At 47.1% G+C, this 21,541-nt stretch overlaps 1 protein-coding gene across 1 annotated transcript in view; it reads right to left on the bottom strand.

Moving 5' to 3' along the window:
• NLRC5 (NLR family CARD domain containing 5) overlaps positions 1-15,477 on the bottom strand; it is a 193,366-nt gene extending 177,889 nt beyond the window's left edge. Inside the window, exons 1-3 of the mRNA XM_089689793.1 lie at positions 15,210-15,477; positions 9,470-9,535; positions 752-2,438 (exon numbers count right to left, since the gene is read on the bottom strand). Coding sequence (XP_089545919.1) covers positions 752-2,438; positions 9,470-9,535; positions 15,210-15,477 — 2,021 coding nt within the window. The remainder of the gene's footprint in view (positions 1-751; positions 2,439-9,469; positions 9,536-15,209) is intronic.
• Between the last annotated feature and the right edge of the window lie 6,064 nt (positions 15,478-21,541).

A 21,541-nucleotide genomic window follows, 5' to 3' on the forward strand; every position in this document is an offset into this window, starting at 1 on the left:
TAGTTCTTTGGAAGGGTTTGTTGGTTACCTTTTTGGTATTCTAGCGGCTTATATACATAATTTGAATAAGCTTTTTTTTTCAGTAGCGCTCGCTATACAGTCTATATATAACCATAGAAAATGCTGCAGTAGCTACTAGGCAAAAAGGCTCTAGGTAATACAATTTCACTACTCAGACTAGAAGGGTGCGGTGACTTCCATTTCAAAATAATCTTTCTGCAGGCATAGAAAGCAGAAAAAAAAATGAACATGATGACTTAAGCCTACCTCATCCAAGATACCTAGCAGGAGGATTTTAGGGTTGAGTCACAGTTCAGTTCAGCTACCACCACCATCCAAAAAGGTCTAATTGAGGGGTAGTGCATTTGTGCTACAAAATCATCAACATATTATACAGACCATACTATGATATTTAGAGGTACAGTGTGGGTAGGTTATAGCTACTGCAGGGGCGGACTGACCATTTGGAAACTCGGGCACTGCCCGAGGGCCCGGGGTCAATAGATGACCCCGGTACCTTTTTCATAGGCTTTTTTGAGTTTGGGCAAGGACACAGGGGCCCCATGATCCCCTATTGCCCAGGGGCCCCATGAGTTATCAGTCCACCCCTGAGCTACTGCTTCATCATTTACTCAGCACACAGTCTTCCTGGACAGTACAGCTAGGCTGTTACATTTATGACGATATAGCTAATATAAAAATGCCATATTCTGTACATATACATTTTTTTAAGTTGTGACACAGACATTACCTTAGGCTTTCCACATTTTCACATGATCCTAGGACTTCCAAGCACTCCAGCTCCATAGGGCATCCTACAAAATCTAAGGAAACCAGGCATGATCCATGTTTAACCACAAACATCACAGCTGTGATATCTACTGGGGTGATCCTGAAATTTCTCAGATCGTATTTGTGGGCCAAATCCTTTCCGACACGCTTTGCTAATTGTTTATCCTGAGTTTCATAAATGCAGTGACACAATTCGATGAGCTTGGGCCCCGTGAGCTGTGTGTCTGCCATTTTTGCTAGGGATTCTAGAATGGTTTCTTGTTTCTTTTGGATCAAATTTTCACTGTGTTCTGACAACTCGAGAAGAAATGGTTGACAATCTTTAGATGATAGCCCAGAAAGGAATATATGAAATTGATCTGTAAGTTCTTCCTTTGTCTTCAATTTTAAATTCCACTTTGATTTTAGATTAAGTCTTTTATGTAGTGAGGATGCCGTTACTGCCCCATCTGTAATTAAGTATAAAGCAGCAAAAAACTCTTGAGAACTAAGGTGCACAAAGGAGTAACCCAAGTCGGTTGTACTTTCAAACCTTTTGACCTCAAAAACTGACAGCAGTCCATGGGCTGCGGCAAAGTCCTTTATCTCCTCTGCAATTTCTCCAGCATAAAAGACGGTTTTGTTCTGATCAAGTCCATTGTGCGCCAAATGCGCTAATTCAAAGATCCGAGATGTAAGTGTCTTCAGCATTGATGCTTCATCTGACTGAGATGTCTGTCTTTTCTGAATGAAAATCTTTAACATTTGTATATAAAACTGTGTAATCGTCTGAGGAAGACCAGACTGTCCAGATGTGTTTAAAAGGTGCTCCAGGCAAACACATACAATGTGACACAAAGCAGGAACAAAACACAAGTGCATCAACTTGCTATTCTCTCTTAAGTAGAGTAAAACTTTATCTTTTAGTGCATTTGTGCTACAAAAGTCATCAACATATTGTGCAACTTTTTCTTTATTAAATCCCAGTACTTCTGCAATACGGTCAATGTCGTCTATAGGAAGACTGTTATATAGTTTGGACCTGCAGGTAATTAAAATTGTACAGCCTTGCAGGACTTTCCCATAAAAAATATATGTAAACAAATGAGAAATGGAGGTCACTTGGTCACCTTCAATTGCAAAGTTTGGTGGACTGACTGTGAATTGTCCTCCAAACTCATCCAGTCCATCAAATATAATAAGGACCCTATGTGGATTCTGGTTTACAAATTCGTACGCTTCTTCTAAATACAGATCTGGCATCAAAAACAAGTTGAACAAAAGCTCCCTGAGTGTAAAATGTCTACTGATTCGATTCAGCTGACGAAATTCAAAAAGAAAAGTTAGTGTATACTGGCTGAACTCTCCTTGTGCCCACTGGTAGCAGATCCTGTGAGCCATCATAGTCTTCCCAGTACCTGGCATTCCTGTCAGTAAAATAAGGTGCGATTGAGCAGGATTGGTCTTCTGAAACAAGTTCTTTATCTCTTCTGTGCTGGAAGCCTCCAAGGTCTGGTCAGCTCGACTTCTTTGGCCAACCTTTATGATCCTAATTAATGGTTCAACAAACATTGGATTGCAAGAGCCTCTGGGATCTCCCGTATCCCTAAATCCATACTTTTGAAGGATAGAATGTCTTATCTGTTCTCTGTATCGTGTTGCTGCCTCTTTAAAAAGAAAAAGAAAATTAAAAACCTGGCATTCAGTATATGTTTGTATAATTTATGTTCACAATAAAAAATATTATGTAAGATGTGTGTCTGTAATATATGTATATATATTGTATATATACAGTATGTATATATACTGTATATATATAAAAGACTAATGTTAAGGTGGCCCTAGACAGATTGAAATTTGGCCAGCTCAGCAGGAAATGGGTCCATCTATGGGCAGGCTGGTTGTACCAAAGTTGATCTATCGACTGACTGCAGTAATACCAGCCTGTGGGTTTCTTTCATGCAATCACTAACGCTAGCTATAGCCGGCAGCAGTGATCATTGCATTCTGATGGTTGGAAAACCCCCCGCTGTGAAATTGCAAAAGCGCAGCACGAGGAATTCCCTCATCCACACTTGTAAGAGGGGCTTTTTTGGCTGGTTTTGTCCCTACTCCAGCTTCAGCCTTGCTAGAACACAATCCCACCAGCTGAGGCAAAACCCTCCGCCATCTTGTGCTCTGCTCCATTCTATAGGCCTCCTCATGACATCCCCAGCCATAGAGCTTTATATTCAAACAAAGAAATGTTCTGTTAGGAATGGACTGGCCAGCAATGGTGGGACTCACCTGCCTTTTGATCTGCAGTACCAGGGCTGGCCAGTGGGTGCTCCCAGCAATCAGAGACTCAACCTTTCAGCCAGCTAACACCTGGAACTGATGATACTGGGGTATTTAAGGGATGGCCAGACTTGCAGACTCTGCCTTGGTGTTGTGTTTGTCCTGGGCCCTGTATCTGTCCTGCATCCTGTTTCTTTGCCTTTGCTGACCCTGATCTGAACTGCTGCTGACTTCTCCTGCTCTGATCCTGGCTTGTGACCCTGACCACCCCTCTGTCTGACCCTCTGTACCTCGCTGCTTGCTACCTGCTGAACCTGGCCTGTGACCCCGACCATTCTCTGCTTGCTCCCCCCGTACCTACCTGCCCAATTGATATTGACCCGGCCTGCCTGACGACGCTTGCTTGTATATACTGTTATCTGTGGGTGGTTGGTTTGGTTTGTTTGCACTGTATTATGTTTAGTATTGCCCTGCGTTTATGTTTGTATGGTTAGTGTTAATAAATTATATTGTTTATAACATATCTGAAGTCTGCGTTTCCCTGCATCAGTCACACATCTCTGGTCATACCTGGGAGCCCTGACATTACACCAAGGCCATTCCTGACCAGAAGTGGCTGCACAGGGAAGCCATCTTGGCTTGTTGATGGGAAGGATGGATCTTGATGAGGTTGAGTATTTATATCTGCTAGTGTTTGATGACAGGGAGTATGCTTATCAAACTCTGAAGGAGTATCCCCGGGATGAATTGCTAGAATGTATACGGCTCGCTCATGTTCTAGTAGATCAGGGCACAGTGTTCTCTGAGGTGCAGCCATTGATTGAGGTTTGTGCAGAGTTGGTTTCATCTGGTTCCCCCGAATGCAGGGATGAATTTTTGCCACCATTTAGTGCAGACCAGGTAGAGTCCCTGGTGTGGTTATTAGAGGATGATGTGGGTTACCTTTTGGAGCGTTACTCCACATGTTCACCACAGACACTGAGAGATTGTATCAACGCAGTGCAGTCTTTGGTCAGACAGGCTTTGTGTAAGCTCAGCTTTGTTCAACCCCTACTGCAGACATGGACAGACTTGTTGCACCCAGCCTCAGTCAGCTTACAAAGACCCAGTCCTGCTTCTAACTCTACTCCTGTATTCCCACCAGCTCCTCCTGCCCTGCTATCTACCGCATGTCAGTACCCTGTTCCCACTCGCTGCACCTATCCTGCCTTTAACCCTGTAAAAGAGCCCTCTGTAGCAACTGCTCCCTCTCCTGTTCCATCCTCCAGTTCTTCTCTGTCTCCAGCTGCTCCATTCGTTTGCAGACCTGCGTTTACTTGCAGTGCTCCAGTAGTTAAAACCAGAAAAAAGCGAAAATTCTTTCCAACCAATACCATCCTGCCAGTATCCAAACCGGTGAGCCTGCCTTCCGTGACTCGGCCTGAAGCCTCTACTCAGCCTGAAGCCTCTACTCGGCCGGATGCCTCTCTTCGGCCGGATGCCTCTCTTCGGCCGGATGCCTCTCTTCGGCCGGATGCCTCTCTTCGGCCGGATGCCTCTCTTCGGCCGGATGCCTCTCTTCAGCCGGATGCCTCTCCTCAGCCTGAAGCCTCTCCTCAGCCTGATGCCTGCATTCAGCCTGATGCCGCTACTCAGCATGATGAACTGATCCAGCCCGACGATCCTATTAGGCCAGTTGACTCGATGCCCGCTGTTGATCCAGATGATCCGGTACCTGATCCAGTGCCCGCTGTCGTGCCAATTGACTCAGAGCCCGCTGTCATACCTGGTGACCCGGTGCCCACTGCCTTGCCAGATGACGCGGTGCCCGCTGGCAAGCCAAATGACCTGATGCCTGGTGACCCAGTGCCCGCTGTCATACCTGGTGACCCGATGCCCGCTGTCGAGCCAGACGATCCAATGCCTGGTGACCCGGTGCCCACTGCCTTGCCAGATGACGCGGTGCCCGCTGACAAGCCAAATGACCTGATGCCTGGTGACCCAGTGCCCGCTGTCATACCTGGTGACCCGATGCCCGCTGTTGAGCCAGACAATCCGGTACCTGATGCCCCGGTGCTCACTGTCGTGCCTGTTGACTCGGAGCCCACTGCCTTGCCAGATGACGCGGTGCCCGCTGTCGAGCCAAATGACCTGATGCCTGGTGACCCAGTGCCCGCTGTCCAGTCAGACGATCCAATGTCTGACCCAGTGCCCGCGGTCATACCAGTTGACTCGGAGCCCACTGCCTTGCCGGATGACGCGGTGCCCGCTGTCGAGCCAAATGACCTGATGCCTGGTGACCCAGTGCCCGCTGTCCAGTCAGACGATCCAATGTCTGACCCAGTGCCCGCGGTCATACCAGTTGACTCGGAGCCCACTGCCTTGCCGGATGACGCGGTGCCCGCTGTCGAGCCAAATGACCTGATGCCTGGTGACCCAGTGCCCGCTGTCCAGTCAGACGATCCAATGTCTGACCCAGTGCCCGCGGTCATACCAGTTGACTTGGAGCCCACTGCCTTGCCAGATGACGCGGTGCCCGCTGTCGAGCCAAATGACCTGATGCCTGGTGACCCGATGCCCACTGTCCAGCCAGACCATGCAATGTCTGACCCAGTGCCTGCGGTCATACCAGTTGACTCGGAGCCCACTGCCTTGCCAGATGACGCGGTGCCCGCTGTCGAGCCAAATGACCTGATGCCTGGTGACCCGATGCCCGCTGTCCAGCCAGACCATACAATGTCTGACCCAGTGCCTGCGGTCATACCAGTTGACTCGGAGCCCACTGTCGTGCCTGGTGACTCGGTGCCCGCCGCTCCGCCTGAGGGCCCGAGACCTGTCGCTCCACCTGGGGGTCCGGCGCCCGCCGCTCCGCCTGAGGGCCCGAGACCTGTCGCTCCACCTGGGGGTCCGGCGCCCGCCGCTCCGCCTGAGGGCCCGAGACCTGTCGCTCCATCTGGGGGTCCGGCGCCCGCCGCTCCGCCTGAGGGCCCGAGACCTGTCGCTCCTCCTGGGGGTCCGGCGCCCGCCGCTCCGCCTATGGGCCCGAGACCTGTCGCTCCGCCTGGGGTCCGGCGCCCGCCGCTCCGCCTGAGGGCCCGAGACCTGTCGCTCCACCTGGGGGTCCGGCGCCCGCCGCTCCGCCTGAGGGCCCGAGACCTGTCGCTCCTCCTGGGGGTCCGGCGCCCGCCGCTCCGCCTGAGGGCCCGAGACCTGTCGCTCCTCCTGGGGGTCCGGCGCCCGCCGCTCCGCCTGAGGGCCCGAGACCTGTCGCTCCTCCTGGGGGTCCGGCGCCCGCCGCTCCGCCTGAGGGCCCGAGACCTGTCGCTCCACCTGGGGGTCCGGCGCCCGCCGCTCCGCCTGGGGGCCCGAGACCTGTCGCTCCGCCTGGGGGCACGATGCCTGTCGCCCCGCCTGGGGGCACGATGCCTGTCGCCCCGCCTGAGGGCCCGAGACCTGTCGCTCCACCTGGGGGTCCGGCGCCCGCCGCTCCGCCTGAGGGCCCGAGACCTGTCGCTCCATCTGGGGGTCCGGCGCCCGCCGCTCCGCCTGAGGGCCCGAGACCTGTCGCTCCATCTGGGGGTCCGGCGCCCGCCGCTCCGCCTGAGGGCCCGAGACCTGTCGCTCCACCTGGGGGTCCGGCGCCCGCCGCTCCGCCTGAGGGCCCGAGACCTGTCGCTCCGCCTGGGGGTCCGGCGCCCGCCGCTCCGCCTGAGGGCCCGAGACCTGTCGCTCCGCCTGGGGGTCCGGCGCCCGCCGCCCCGCCTGGGGACACGGTGCCTGTCGCCCCGCCTGGGGGCACGGTGCCTGTCGCCCCGCCTGGGGTCACGGTGCCTGTCGCCCCGCCTGGGGGCCCGGTGCCTGCCGCCCCGCCCGGGGGCCCGGTGCCTGTCGCCCCGCCCGGGGGCCCGGTGCCTGCCGCTCCGCCCGGGGGCCCGGTGCCTGCCGCCCCGCCCGGGGGCCCGGTGCCTGCCGCTCCGCCCGGGGGCCCGGTGCCTGCCGCTCCGCCCGGGGGCCCGGTGCCTGCCGCTCCGCCCGGGGGCCCGGTGCCTGCTGCTCCGCCTGGTGGCCCGCTGCCTGCTGCTTCGCCTGGTAATCCGATGTGCCTCTGCCCGGAGTCCTGCCCGATGTGCCTCTGCCCGGAATCCTGCCCGATGTGCCTCTGCCCGATGTGCCTCTGCCCGATGTGCCTCTGCCCGATGTGCCTCTGCCCGGAGTCCTGCCCGGTGTGCCTCTGCCCGGTGTGCCTCTGCCCGGAGTCCTGCCCGATGTGCCTCTGCCCGATGTGCCTCTGCCCGGTGTGCCTCTGCCCGGTGTGCCTCTGCCCGGTGTGCCTCTGCCCGGAGTGCCTCTGCTCGATGTGCCGCTGCCCGGAGTCCAGCCCGGTGTGCCGCTGCCCGGAGTCCTGCCCGGTGTGCCAGTCTTTGCTATCCCGCCAGTTGCCAGACCCGGGCGGTGGAACATTTTGCCCAGCTAGGACTGTTTGGAGCGTCCTGAGGCCGCTCCTTGAGGGGGGGGTACTGTTAGGAATGGACTGGCCAGCAATGGTGGGACTCACCTGCCTTTTGATCTGCAGTACCAGGGCTGGCCAGCGGGTGCTCCCAGCAATCAGAGACTCAACCTTTCAGCCAGCTAACACCTGGAACTGATGATACTGGGGTATTTAAGGGATGGCCAGACTTGCAGACTCTGCCTTGGTGTTGTGTTTGTCCTGGGCCCTGTATCTGTCCTGCATCCTGTTTCTTTGCCTTTGCTGACCCTGATCTGAACTGCTGCTGACTTCTCCTGCTCTGATCCTGGCTTGTGACCCTGACCACCCCTCTGTCTGACCCTCTGTACCTCGCTGCTTGCTACCTGCTGAACCTGGCCTGTGACCCCGACCATTCTCTGCTTGCTCCCCCCGTACCTACCTGCCCAATTGATATTGACCCGGCCTGCCTGACGACGCTTGCTTGTATATACTGTTATCTGTGGGTGGTTGGTTTGGTTTGTTTGCACTGTATTATGTTTAGTATTGCCCTGCGTTTATGTTTGTATGGTTAGTGTTAATAAATTATATTGTTTATAACATATCTGAAGTCTGCGTTTCCCTGCATCAGTCACACATCTCTGGTCATACCTGGGAGCCCTGACATGTTCACACAATAAATAACTTCACTGCACTTTACTGGTGCTGTTCAGGGAATGACAAGACAGTCACATCACAAGGACATACTATCTAGAGTCTCTTGATATACACACACAGTCACATAAAGTGGACGGTCTGTAGCAGTCTCAGGTGACAGCACATGCAACAGCTCATAGCCATCTCCCCATAGTCTCTCCTCTGCCCAGGATCATAAGTACTCACAGGACTGTGTTCTCTGCAGACACCTCCTAGCTGAGTACACCTCTCCAGGGAAGCAGCCTCACCCAAAAGGCCTTTTGGAGCCTTACCGAAAACAGTCAGAATGTCTACATCCAGCTAATCCTGCATACAAGCCCACTCCACCTAGCTCCCTGCCCTGTCCATGGCCCACGTGTGTACATTTCATTCTCACAGGTGTGAGGTGTATGGCTCCCATGCCTCAAGTCTGCTGTGTCCCCTCCCCACCTAGCTTATATATGGGTCCTCACTCACCCCTGCCATCATTTGTGGGAGGGCTCTGCCTAAAAGGGGCCTAACACCTAGTGGCCCTACCTGCGGTATTAGACATTGTTCTGGTCCATAGCTACCTAGTGGCTAACTGCACCTGCCTACACACTGACTGTGCTGATGAGGGAATCAAGTGATTTTCTTTCCTTCAGCCACAGGTTAAAGGAAAGAAAATTGCAAAACGTATGGCCAGCCTTTGCAAAAAAAAAGGCTGTTCTGCCTTTCTTCACTTTTTTTTTTTTTTTCTAATTATTTTATTGGTTCTTCTGCAGGAATGATTTACAATGTGCTCTATATATTTTCTGGTTCGAATATACACTTTGTGCACTCCAAATGGATTTTTTTTTTTTCGCTATTGCCGGAGATTAGACAATAGGTGTATAGTCCCTTATCCACCTCTTACGCTGATTTACCGATACCGAAAAGGTTGATGTTACTCTTTTGACATGTTCGTTTCATTGTTACCAATTACAGGTATGTATTCTCTGTGCATGACTGCTTTTGAACTGAAACTTATTGTATTTTACTTGTACACATGACAACAGTTACATTTGTATACTCTAGACTTAAAACTTTTTCAATAAAAATGTATTGAAAGTTAAAATAAAAGGCTGCTATTTACAGAGCTGCTATCTGGTAAAGAAAAGCCCAGTTTACATTCTGAAGTGAACGAAGCCATGTAGGCATTGGCCATTTGTTTACATCAGCTAAAAGTTACCACATATTAATGATCACATTAGCTAAGAAGTTTTATTCTATGTTATAAAATGAGATAACTTAACAAGCCTCTAGCTCTTAACAGTTAATCACCTTGTATCCTTCGTTGTCTACCATCTTCATTTGAAGATGAACCATTCCAATTCATTTCGATTGATCCTAAAATAAAAACACACATAAAGTTTCTATTAGTCCAATCGGGATAGAAAAGAGCTTCATATTATTCTGGTTGAAAGATATATTTTTATTGCAAAAAAAGATATCCTTTCATCTGGTTATTCAATTATCCATTTGTTTCTACTAAATGAGAATAGGTACCTAAATGGAAGAAAAATATATCTGAAATATATTTTAAAAATATTTTTCCAAATATATTTACATACATTTGAAATACTACAATTTTGGCCATATTCAGTATATTTCAAAATATATTTCAATAAATATATATATATATATACTGTATGAAATGCGTTTTTATTACAAAATATATGAAAAATATTTTTAAAAAATACATATCTTTTTAAATATATTCTTCAGATTTTTTTAACATATAAAAAAGTAATTTTAACATGTATTTTTACATATATTTGTAACTGCATTCCAAAACTGAAATGTAAACTTGTCTTTTTAAAGACATACAGTATATTTGAAAATTTATTTTTACAAATATTTTTTATATATTTTGTAATAAAAATGCATTTTAACATATAGTGTGTGTGTATATATATATATATATATATATATATATATATATATATATATATATATATTAAAATATATTTTGAAATATATTGCATATGGCCAGAATTGTATTTAAAATATGTGTATATATCAATATATTTGGAAAGAATATTTTTAAAATATATTTCAAATGTATTTTTCTTCCATGTGGATAGACATCCTATACTGGTCACCCTTCAAGGTTCCTGCTGTAAAGGTATGAGAAATGTATACAGTCTTTTAGTAATCAGTGAAAAGTAATTTTGTTAACTTTACAGAATGCTACACTGTAGGAAGGAATCACTGTGTATAATAAAAAGGTATTATGCACTGTCTATAATCCAGAGGTATAAAGCACTGTGTATTACATAGAGATATACATGACATAGGTGTGAGATATAAAACACTGTCTATAAAAGGTTTGATAAATGTAACAGATGTAAGGGCTATTGTGTATAACACAGAGGCTTGAAGAACTATGTGTAACACAGAGATACAGTACAGTATAAGGCACACTTGATTCATTTTTCAGTTGTCAGTTTTAGGTGGACTGATGCAAAATGGGCAAATGTAGTTTATACTATGGAGCATAAAACAGGAGGAGCTGGAGGATGCAAAGGCTGCTGGTGACAGAGTAGAGAACATTGGAAGGAATATCTCTCTGCTGGAAAGTTCAAGCATGTAAGAAGCCTGGCGATTGGTCAGGCTTCACCTATAAATAACTATACATTTTGTGTAAACTATCCCTTTAAACTGGGTGTACCCTAATAGATTTTCAGGGAAAAAATTCCCAGTACATTCAACTCCTTAGGAATGTCGTTCGAAAGTAGTTCAAAATTTCATTTGCTTTTAAGTTTAGATTTTGGTGTCAATAGATCGACTGTTAGAATTTCATTCATTTGAAAAAAAAAATCCATCCTGCTTCTTTGAATTTTCTTGATACTAAGGTAAAAAATTAAAGTCAATTTGCTCCCACTAATGATTAGAAAATCGAATGAACATGCTTAAAATTAAAAATTCTCAATTAAATCCTACTAGTCTATACCTAGCTTTGAAGCGATACTAAACCCAGGACCCTGCATTCACTATATCTGGTCTCCCACAGTACACACAACATGGAAATGCAATTATTTAGTAAATATAAACTGCTAAATACCTTTCCTCATCAGCAGTTAGGGCAGTCTTGTGACTTCAGCAGAGCGCTGGTTAAAGCTTGTAGGAGGAGTTTGCTTTTTGCTCTAGGAGGATGTGAAACCCTCGACCCTCTGTCTGGACAGTGCTGATTGGTGCTGTGCTGATCATATGCACCCTCCCAAGAAGAAAAATCCTCTCTAGCAATACACACCAAACTGAGCATGTGCATGTGACCACAGGTTCAGTCTGTATCAGGTGGACATTTCAACAAGAGGAGAGGCAGAGAAGAAAGGATCAAGCAGCCTTTTTACAAAATGCAGAGGATTAACCCCTTAGGTTCCACAGTGAGTATAACAAGCATGCTTTACTGCATATACAGACTGATTTTACTGCTGTGGGTTTAGTAACACTTTAAGCCCCATACACACAGGCCAGAAACTGGCCAAAATCAGCTGGTACAGTAGATACTGACCGACATTCGGCACGTGCGTACAGGTCCTTCTTTGACAGAAGCTGATCTCATGGACGGCTTCCATCAAAAGTGCTTGCTGGAAAACCAGCAACCATTCAGAATCTGATCAGCGCTCTCAGCCAATGGCTGCGAGCGCTGATCGTTGTTGTCCCCCTGTCAAAACACAATAACTCATTGGGAAGATTGCTGTACTAACATTGTTACATTGTTACTACAGAGACCTCCTTGCGAGCTCCTCAGTTATTTTTCATTCAGTCGGCTGGGCTGCACGAAAAAAAAATCACTGTGTGTACCGGGCTTTAGACTAAACTAAAGTACAGGGATGGGTAGACCCAGATTCAGATTTTTGTTTCCATTTCTGCCTGCCTGAAGAAAAGCATGCGGAGCCCCTGAACAGTATACCTTTTACAAAAAGGGTTTCTGTAGTTGAAACTGTACTGGAATGTGGATAGTTTAGGTTCAGAATTTAGATAACTTTCTCTTTATTATGTCAATGCAGCTCCAGTTTCAGGGATTATTTGTAGCAATATATATGACATATGTACTGTATGTGCTTGTTGCTGTAGATTTGTAGGTTGTTGAGGTTTCTCTGCTAGTGTTTGCTTTTGATCTGTGTTTGAGTAATAAAATGAGCCGTTACGGTACTTAGCAAACAGGAAGATACTTTTTAGTTACTCTCTTAGTAAGTATTTAGTTATTTAATCTCTTCTTTGCAATACATCAAAATTAACCTATTGCAAATATTTTAGACAGATGTTTGAGAACTGTTTAGCCCTAGATATGGATTGATAACAAGAAGGGCACCATATACGCAGCGGTGTATTTATCACAAGGCAAACAAGGCGTTTGTCTAGGGCGGCAATTTTCGGGGGTGCCGTCACCTGGGGTGAGGCTCCACCATGGAATCCGAGGAGACTGTGCGCTGCTGGAGAGTGCAAGCTTCCCGCACAAGGAAGGAAGACACTGGGCTTGGCTCCATAAAGATTAAGAGAGCACCCAATTTTAGTTGTGGTGGGGGCTGGGGAGTGGGGTGTGGGGCTGTGCTGGTGGTGTTGGCGGGGCGCCCAATTTTAGTGTTGCTTAGAGCAGCACAATAGCTAAATACACCACTGCATATAAGAGTCACTTTCATTCAGCAATGAAAACTTGCTCCACACAGAGGGCCACATACTGTATATGCTTGAGTCCTTCATGTAGCCTACACATCACAGTAAGGTGAAAGATGACTTGTGTTACACTGATCTCCGGTGTTTTATTTGCTAGTTTTTACATGTATTTCCCTGTGGTAAAAAACTGCTTTACTTGCAATGTTCACCTCCTCTCTGGCACTGCCCCCTGCACACTCACCACTCTGTTATCCAGTGCCAGTACACTTCTATGTTAAATGACAGCCAATGTCATTCAACCCTCTACCCACTTCCTGTGAGCCTAGCCTGTCAGGTACCCGCCCATGAGGGTACAATATTATACTGGTTTGGGCACACAGGTGAATGCTTCAGCATTTAGGACTCACCATCAAGAGAAGTTACCACCAAGGGACCAAAGTTACCTAGTAAAAAGGTATGTATGTTGATATTTTTAAAGAACAAAAATAGAATAAAAACTTCATAATAAGGTCTTCCAATAAAGAACAGATCCAGTACTTGATCCCATCAAGGTCCTCACTCTCTTTAGAGCTACAGTGTTCAAAATATATACATATGTCAAAATACCTTCAGGTGTGGTGGATGCCTGCCTCCTCTTTCCCCTGGTGAGAGCTTTGGCTTATTCTGCCCGCCTTTACATCACTATTGTCCTGTAGTGACCTAGAGACCAGCAGATCTAAACACGAGAAGCAGAACGAGACCAGGCACCCAAGACTTCAGAGAGGGTCAAATCCTGAAGGTATTTCAACAAGCTGTAGACTACCAGTGAGTGATCAGACCCTTCCCCAATGTGTTTCAAATTAACCTAAGCCTCGTACACACTGTATTTTTTCATTGGGCTCGCCCTCCCCACCAGAACTGTCAGGAATGGACTTGCCAGTGGTGGTGGGATTCACCTGCCTTGTGGGCTGCAGTACCAGGGCTGGCCAGCGGGTGCTCTCAGCAACCAGAGGCTCACTCCTGCAATGAGCCATCACCTGAGGCTGATTACAGCAGGTGTATTTAGGGAATGGCCAGGCCTGTGATCAGGGCCTTGGTGTTCTGCTAGGGGTATGACCAGAAATGTGTGGACTGACACAGGGAAACACAGGCTTCAGGTATAGTATAAACAATACAATTTATTAAAGACTAAACAATACATAAACGCAGTGCAAGACTAAACATAAACACAGTGCAACCAAACCTCCAACAGATAACAATAAGAACAATACTAAACGTAGTCGGGCAGGCCGGGTCGGTAGCAAACAGGCAGGCAAGGTACAAGGAGCAGGCAGAAGCATAGTCAGGAATAGCCGAGGTCAGGACAGGCAGAGTTCATGTAGAGTCAGGATTAAAGCAGAATCAGGATCAGGCAGGAAGCAGACAGGATGCAGGTACAGGGGCTCATGGGAAACATACACCAAGGCCCTGATCACAGGCCTGGCCATTCCTTAAATACACCTGCTGTAATCAGCCTCAGGTGATGGCTCATTGCAGGAGTGAGCCTCTGGTTGCTGAAAGCCAGCCCTGGTACTGCAGCCAACAAGGCAGGTGAGTCCCACCACCACTGGCAAGTCCATTCCTGACAAGAACACACTGGTCAGTGCTGAATGGCTGAGAGCTCTGATCGGAAGCCGATCGGCAAACCTTTTTTGGTCATGCCCGTTTGACAAAAACCGGCTGAAGTACACACGGGCAGAATGTCACCCAGTTTCTGTTGAACCAGGAGATACCGCCCAATATTTGACCCGTGTGTACTTAGCTTTACTCTGTACAAAACTATCAAACTATTCCCCAGTCTATACAAAAGTCAGTAACCTCTCCCCACTGTATACAAAACTAAGTAACCCCCTTCCTCTCAAAAATGAATACTTCCCCATTCTATACATATCACATTAATAATTCCCCATTCTATATAAAACTATCTAACCACTTTTCAATTCATACAATATGAAACGAAACAGTTCCTCACTCTAAAATTACCCAACCCTGTTTAACTCAGCGCAAAACTAACCAACCCTTTACCCTTCTATACATATCAAATTAACCCTTCCCCACTCTATACAAAACTATCAAACCCTTCCCCATTCTATACAAAACTATCTAACAACTTTCCAATCCACACAATACTACGTAACCCATTCCTTACACTATACAAAATGATCCAACCCTTCTCCACTCAATACAAATCTAATTAACCCTTCCACCATATCTAATTAACCCTTCCCCACTCTATACAAAACAAACTGATCCCCACTCTATACAAAACTATCTAACCCTGCCCCACTCTATGCAAAACCCCCAAAGTGGCTGGAGTTGAGCTTTTGAACTACCACCACAAAGCACAAAATGAAAGGTTATTTTAAATACATTTAGGACCAACCTCCGTCCAGGCTGATGAGTTGCGCCTCCAGATCCAGAGGAAGTTGACAGTTCATGCAGATGCAGTCTATAAGCTGCCTCCATTCTGCGGTGTGGAATCCCCTCACTTGCTGGATAATGGCGGAGACCTTTCCCCTGTCATCTGTCATCTGTAGAATGTGGCTTAGATCTGCATCAGGCAGAAGATTTTGCACTGTTTCTACCAGCCAAGCAACATCCTGGCAGAGAAATTCCTCCAACCGGGGTATGGCATTTTCCATATCTTCCATTTTGAAGCTGAGAGAGAAAATATTTTAATTCAACTACATTGTTTTATTTCTGCACATCACAGTTTTCTTCTATACTCATTAACTAGTAAGTCCAGTGAAGCAGCTCAATACACAGTTTAATTATGATTACTCCAAAATTTTGAGTTGGCAGAAGGTTTGTGACGTAATTCATATACTCTAATGGTTAGCTCACGTGACGTGACAACACAGGGCATGAAGAGTCTGCAAACCTCATGCTGCTTCTCCAGCTCTTGGCTGCTCTTTGGGTGTATCCACACTGGTGATGTCCAACAAGCATTCTTTAGGCAGCGTCACATATGTTTTTATATTGTAAGGTGAATGATGCTAAGTAATGTGTATGAGTAACACTTACCGGTGTTTATCACCTCTCATAGAGATCACAGCACTCCTGCCAACAATTCCTTCATCTACTTTTTTCTCCAGAAGGGCAATGCCATCTTTGTGCCATCCAGGGTCGCCATCTGCTTCCTACTCTAAAGTTGTACATACTCTATTAAATTTACACAAATAAATCTTCCTGGTTCAGCTTGTGGGGTGAATTCATACAATTTAAGATATTACTACATCCATGCTATACAGCATTGATGAACAAATCTCTTGTTGCTGCTGCTATTGTATTCTGACATGAAATTTAGTTTTCTATGGTATTGAATGTTTTTTTTTCTATAGTATGGAATATCATTACCAACTGCATTTTTAAACCAAATACTTGTGTTCACCTTTTTTTCATTTTGTGTTGCTTTTCAGTGGTTCTGATTTCCTTGCATGCATGTGTTCCAGCAACGGTTGCATGGCATTTTTCATGGTGGTTGTTCTGATGGTGACAACAGTGGAGCATGCCCATGTGATGTGTGTTTAAAACCACTTGTAAAGTAACAATGACAGCAGCTCTGTCTACATTGTTGCTGTTTTGGATTTGGTGCGGGTGGTGCCGCTGCAGATCCGCACGAAAATCCGTGCAGCCGCACCACCCGCACAGAGAATTGCGGACCCGTGGGCGGGTGCCATTAGAGTAGCGATAGTCTGATAAATTGGGGAGAGAGTTCCAGAGGATGAGGGAAGCTCTGGAGAAGTCCTGGAGACGAGCATGGGAGGAGGAGACAAGGGAGCTAAAGAGTAGGAGGTCATGCGAGGAGCGGAGAGTACGGTTTGGGTGATATTTGGAGACAAGATTGGTTATGTAATTTGGGGCAGAGTTACAAATGGCTTTATATGTTATATATGGATGGATGAGGGGATTAGCAGAAAGATGGCACTCCCAAAATAAAAGTAAGACTATTGATATAAAGATTAGAAAAGAATCAGTCTGGCTGAGTAGTTTTTTTAGGACCGGTTCAGACTAGGAATTCACATGCAGTCCGGTGTGATGCAATTTCAGCCCATTCATATTGGGTTGAAACATTATTAAGAGTAATAACGATAGCTGTGATTCTTCAAAACACACACAGCTTGCCAGTAAAACGGTATAACAAATGATATACGATTCTGTTCTAGTTTCTGTTCTAACACTACAGTCCATCTGCGGGGTACACACATTTTAATCAATCTACTCTTTGCTCTGTTAAAGAATGACAGAACTCTTATACAGTATGACATTCTGCCATGCTGCTCTACATATGTGATAGTCTAATGCCACCCATCCACATGAGGGAGGTTGGCACATGAAAAGGAATCCAGCAACACTGATCAAACAATTTCAGATGCTCTCATGGACCACCAACCACGGTGGTCCTCTCGTAGGCCCAAATACATACACCACCACCCTTGTCCATGTCTGCTGTGCTCTAGCCTTTACAGGACAGGCACTTTTACAACCTACCATTCATGTGGCCAACCCAAAGTAACCTCTGGAACACATCTACCAATTAGAAGTCTCTTCCACTAATGTCAGAACACAGCATATCACAGTATACTTAAGTATGAGTTTGAAGAGAAAATACAACTTCAAAATGTCTACTATTGCAGTTAAGCAAATTGGCATATTGGGATCAAACATTTTTGTTTTCATGCTATGTACACTCTCACTTGCATGGTTTAGTACCTAATCACTAGAGATGAGCGAATCAAACATGACGAAGTGGAATTCGTTCCGAAGATTTGGAAAAATTCTATTCGCGACGAATCCGAAGATTAGCAAACATCGGATGCACGAATCGAATTTTCCCAAAAATGGCGGCGACATGTGTGGCGACAGGAGAAAATGGACAGAGAAGATGGGGCGGGGATCTCTGGGAAGGCGCGCAGACAAGGCGCGCTGACCCATAATGCATTCATGAGTCATGAATCATGACATGTGATCGCATTAGCCAATCAGCAGCCAGCCAGCCAGCACTGTGTAATGGTGGAGCTATAAATCGCGGCCATCTTAGAATTCTCCATTAGCCTCCGGTCATTCAAGAGAGACAGACCTCTGTGTATTGAGGGACAGAGTTAGGGCCACAGAGACTTTAGGGCCACAGAATCGTTACTCAGGGACACAGAATTGTTACTCAGGGACACAGAATTGTTACTCAGGGACACAGAATCGTTACTCAGGGACACAGAATCGTTACTCAGGGACACAGAATCGTTACTCAGGGACACAAAATCGTTACTCAGGGACACAGAATCGTTACTCAGGGACACAGAATCGTTACTTAGGGCCACAGCTATCAAAGAATCGAAAATTTAAAGTGACATACACCATTTTTTTTTTTGGTGGCTGTCGTGCACAGTTGGTGCTGCAGTTTGCCGATTGTGTACAATAAACTGACTTTCTGCTTCACAACCACTATTGTACGTTCAAAGAGTTAAATCCATTTACACGCCGGCTGGCGGTAATATTTTTTGGGTGATTAGTGCATTCCAGTGACAGAAACGTACAGTTTCCAGCCAACGGCAAGCTGCAATTGACCGATTGTGTACAATAAACTGACTTTCTGCTTCACAACCACTATTGTACGTTCAAAGAGTTAAATCCATATACACGCCGGGTGGCGGTAATATTTTTTGGGTGATTAGTGCATTCCAGTGACATAAACGTACAGTTTCCAGCCAACGGCAAGCTGAAATTGACCGATTGTGCTAAATAAACTGACTTTCTGCTTCACAACCACTATTGTACGTTCAAAGAGTTAAATCCATTTACACGCCGGGTGGCGGTAATATTTTTTGGGTGATTAGTGCATTCCAGTGACATAAACGTACAGTTTCCAGCCAACGGCAAGCTGCAATTGACCGATTGTGCTAAATAAACTGACTTTCTGCTTCACAACCACTATTGTACGTTCAAAGAGTTAAATCCATTTACACGCCGGCTGGCGGTAATATTTTTTGGGTGATTAGTGCATTCCAGTGACATAAACGTACAGTTTACAGCCAACGGCAAGCTGAAATTGACCGATTGTGCTAAATAAACTGACTTTATGCTTCACAACCACTATTGTACGTTCAAAGAGTTAAATCCATATACACGCCGGGTGGCGGTAATATTTTTTGGGTGATTAGTGCATTCCAGTGACATAAACGTACAGTTTCCAGCCAACGGCAAGCTGAAATTGACCGATTGTGCTAAATAAACTGACTTTCTGCTTCACAACCACTATTGTACGTTCAAAGAGTTAGATCCATTTACACGCCGGGTGGCGGTAATATTTTTTGGGTGATTAGTGCATTCCAGTGACATAAACGTACAGTTTCCAGCTAACGGCAAGCTGCAATTGACCGATTGTGCTAAATAAACTGACTTTCTGCTTCACAACCACTATTGTACGTTCAAAGAGTTAAATCCATTTACACACCGGCTGGCGGTAATATTTCTTGGGTGATTAGTGCATTCCAGTGACATAAACGTACCGTTTCCAGCCAACGGCAAGCTGCAATTGACCGATTGTGCTAAATAAACTGACTTTCTGCTTCACAACCACTATTGTACGTTCAAAGAGTTAAATCCATATACACGCCGGGTGGCGGTAATATTTTTTGGGTGATTAGTGCATTCCAGTGACATAAACGTACAGTTTCCAGCCAACGGCAAGCTGAAATTGACCGATTGTGCTAAATAAACTGACTTTCTGCTTCACAACCACTATTGTACGTTCAAAGAGTTAGATCCATTTACACGCCGGGTGGCGGTAATATTTTTTGGGTGATTAGTGCATTCCAGTGACATAAACGTACAGTTTCCAGCCAACGGCAAGCTGCAATTGACCGATTGTGCTAAATAAACTGACTTTCTGCTTCACAACCACTATTGTACGTTCAAAGAGTTAGATCCATTTACACGCCGGGTGGCGGTAATATTTTTTGGGTGATTAGTGCATTCCAGTGACATAAATGTACAGTTTCCAGCCAACGGCAAGCTGCAATTGACCGATTGTGATAAATAAACTGACTTTATGCTTCACAACCACTATTGTACGTTCAAAGAGTTAAATCCATATACACGCCGGGTGGCGGTAATATTTTTTGGGTGATTAGTGCATTCCAGTGACATAAATGTACAGTTTACAGCCAACGGCAAGCTGCAATTGACCGATTGTGCTAAATAAACTGACTTTCTGCTTCACAACCACTATTGTACGTTCAAAGAGTTAAATCCGTTTTTATTTTTGGGGTGCTTATTGAATTAAAGAGTATGTCAGACAACACGCAGAGGAGTGGCAGAGGAGGCAATGTTTCAGGAGCGAGCAGACGTGGCAGCAGAGGAAGGGGTCGAGGCAGCACTAGTCGCAGCCAGAGGCCAGTGCTCCCGGTGTCATCCAGCGGTTGTGTCTCCACCGACAACCCTGCTGTCATCGATTGGTTGACTCGGTCGTCTTCCTCTTCCCAGGTCACCTCTGACACCTACAGCCAACGGTCGGTGGGTACGTCAGACACAACCGTTAGTTGGCATGGCCCGGGAGCAAGCCCACTGAAATCACGTGTCCTCGACCTGCCCCTGTCCTTTGGTGTTCCCTCACCAAGCGAAGTATCGCATGCTGTAGGCTCAGCCCCACTGTACAGTGAGGAAGAGCTAACAGAGGGCGGTCAGGAACGGGGGGAGACATCCGCCTCTTCAGCAGCCAGGCGAAGAAGTAGTGGCGAGGAGAGTGGCTCGGTAGCCGGTCTAGAGACAGGTCTGTCTCCTGACCCACACGCAGCCGAGGGGGCTAGTAGTGACGCGGAGACCCTAATTGATGATGATGAGGCTGATCGCACTTGGCAGCCTCGTCGTCATCAGGCTATTGCTTCCGCATCATCAGGAGAAGAGGGTGCCAGCTTGCCAGCGAGCAAAACAGTCGGTGGGTTGCCCAGGAGGCAGCAGGGTCGCAGCAGTGTCAGTGGAGCCAAACGGACATGGAGTAGAGCACCAGCTCCACTGCAGCCTACCACCACGGCCAGTAGTGGTGCCGGTGTGCACGGAGGAAGTAGCAGTCAGCCAGTGAGGAGTAGCGGGGGCAAAGTTTCCTACTCGGCGGTGTGGCAATTTTTCGTCAAACCGCCCGAGGAAGTAAACGTAGCCGTATGTCGACTATGTGGCCAGAAAGTCAAGCGTGGCCAGGGGGCCAATGTTGGGACTACAGCGTTGCGTCAGCATATGCAGCGTCGCCATTCGGTGGCCAGGGAAAACCGTGATAAAGATACGGCGGTTCTGCCTGCCCCAGCCCCCGCTCCATCACCCGCTCCGTTACTTGCTCCGTCACCCGACGTCAATCGCCCTCTATCAGCCAGTCAAGGCTCCAACACCTCTGCTGAGGGGAGTTGTCGCTCGTTGGCATCTTCCGCTCGTTCAGATGCTCCTTCTCCTGCTACTCCTCTTCACGGATTCCGTCAGCAGTCTTTCTTGGAATCCGTTTCCAAGAGACAACAGTTTGCGAGCACGCACCCGACGGTGCAGAAGCTGAACGTCCTCCTGTTCAAGTTGCTGGTGCTGCAGTCCCTCCCTTTCCAAGTGGTGGACTCAGCACCTTTCCGAGAAATTATGGCTTGTGCCGAGCCGCGGTGGAGAGTGCCAAGCCGGCATTTCTTCGCCAAAAAGGCAGTGCCAGCCCTGCATTCACATGTAGAAGAGATGGTGGGCCAG

Source organism: Staurois parvus, unplaced genomic scaffold (genome assembly GCF_062004578.1).
Source record: "Staurois parvus isolate SC_StPar_1 unplaced genomic scaffold, SC_StPar_1.0 ptg000498l, whole genome shotgun sequence".
NCBI classification, from domain to species: Eukaryota; Metazoa; Chordata; class Amphibia; order Anura; family Ranidae; genus Staurois; species Staurois parvus.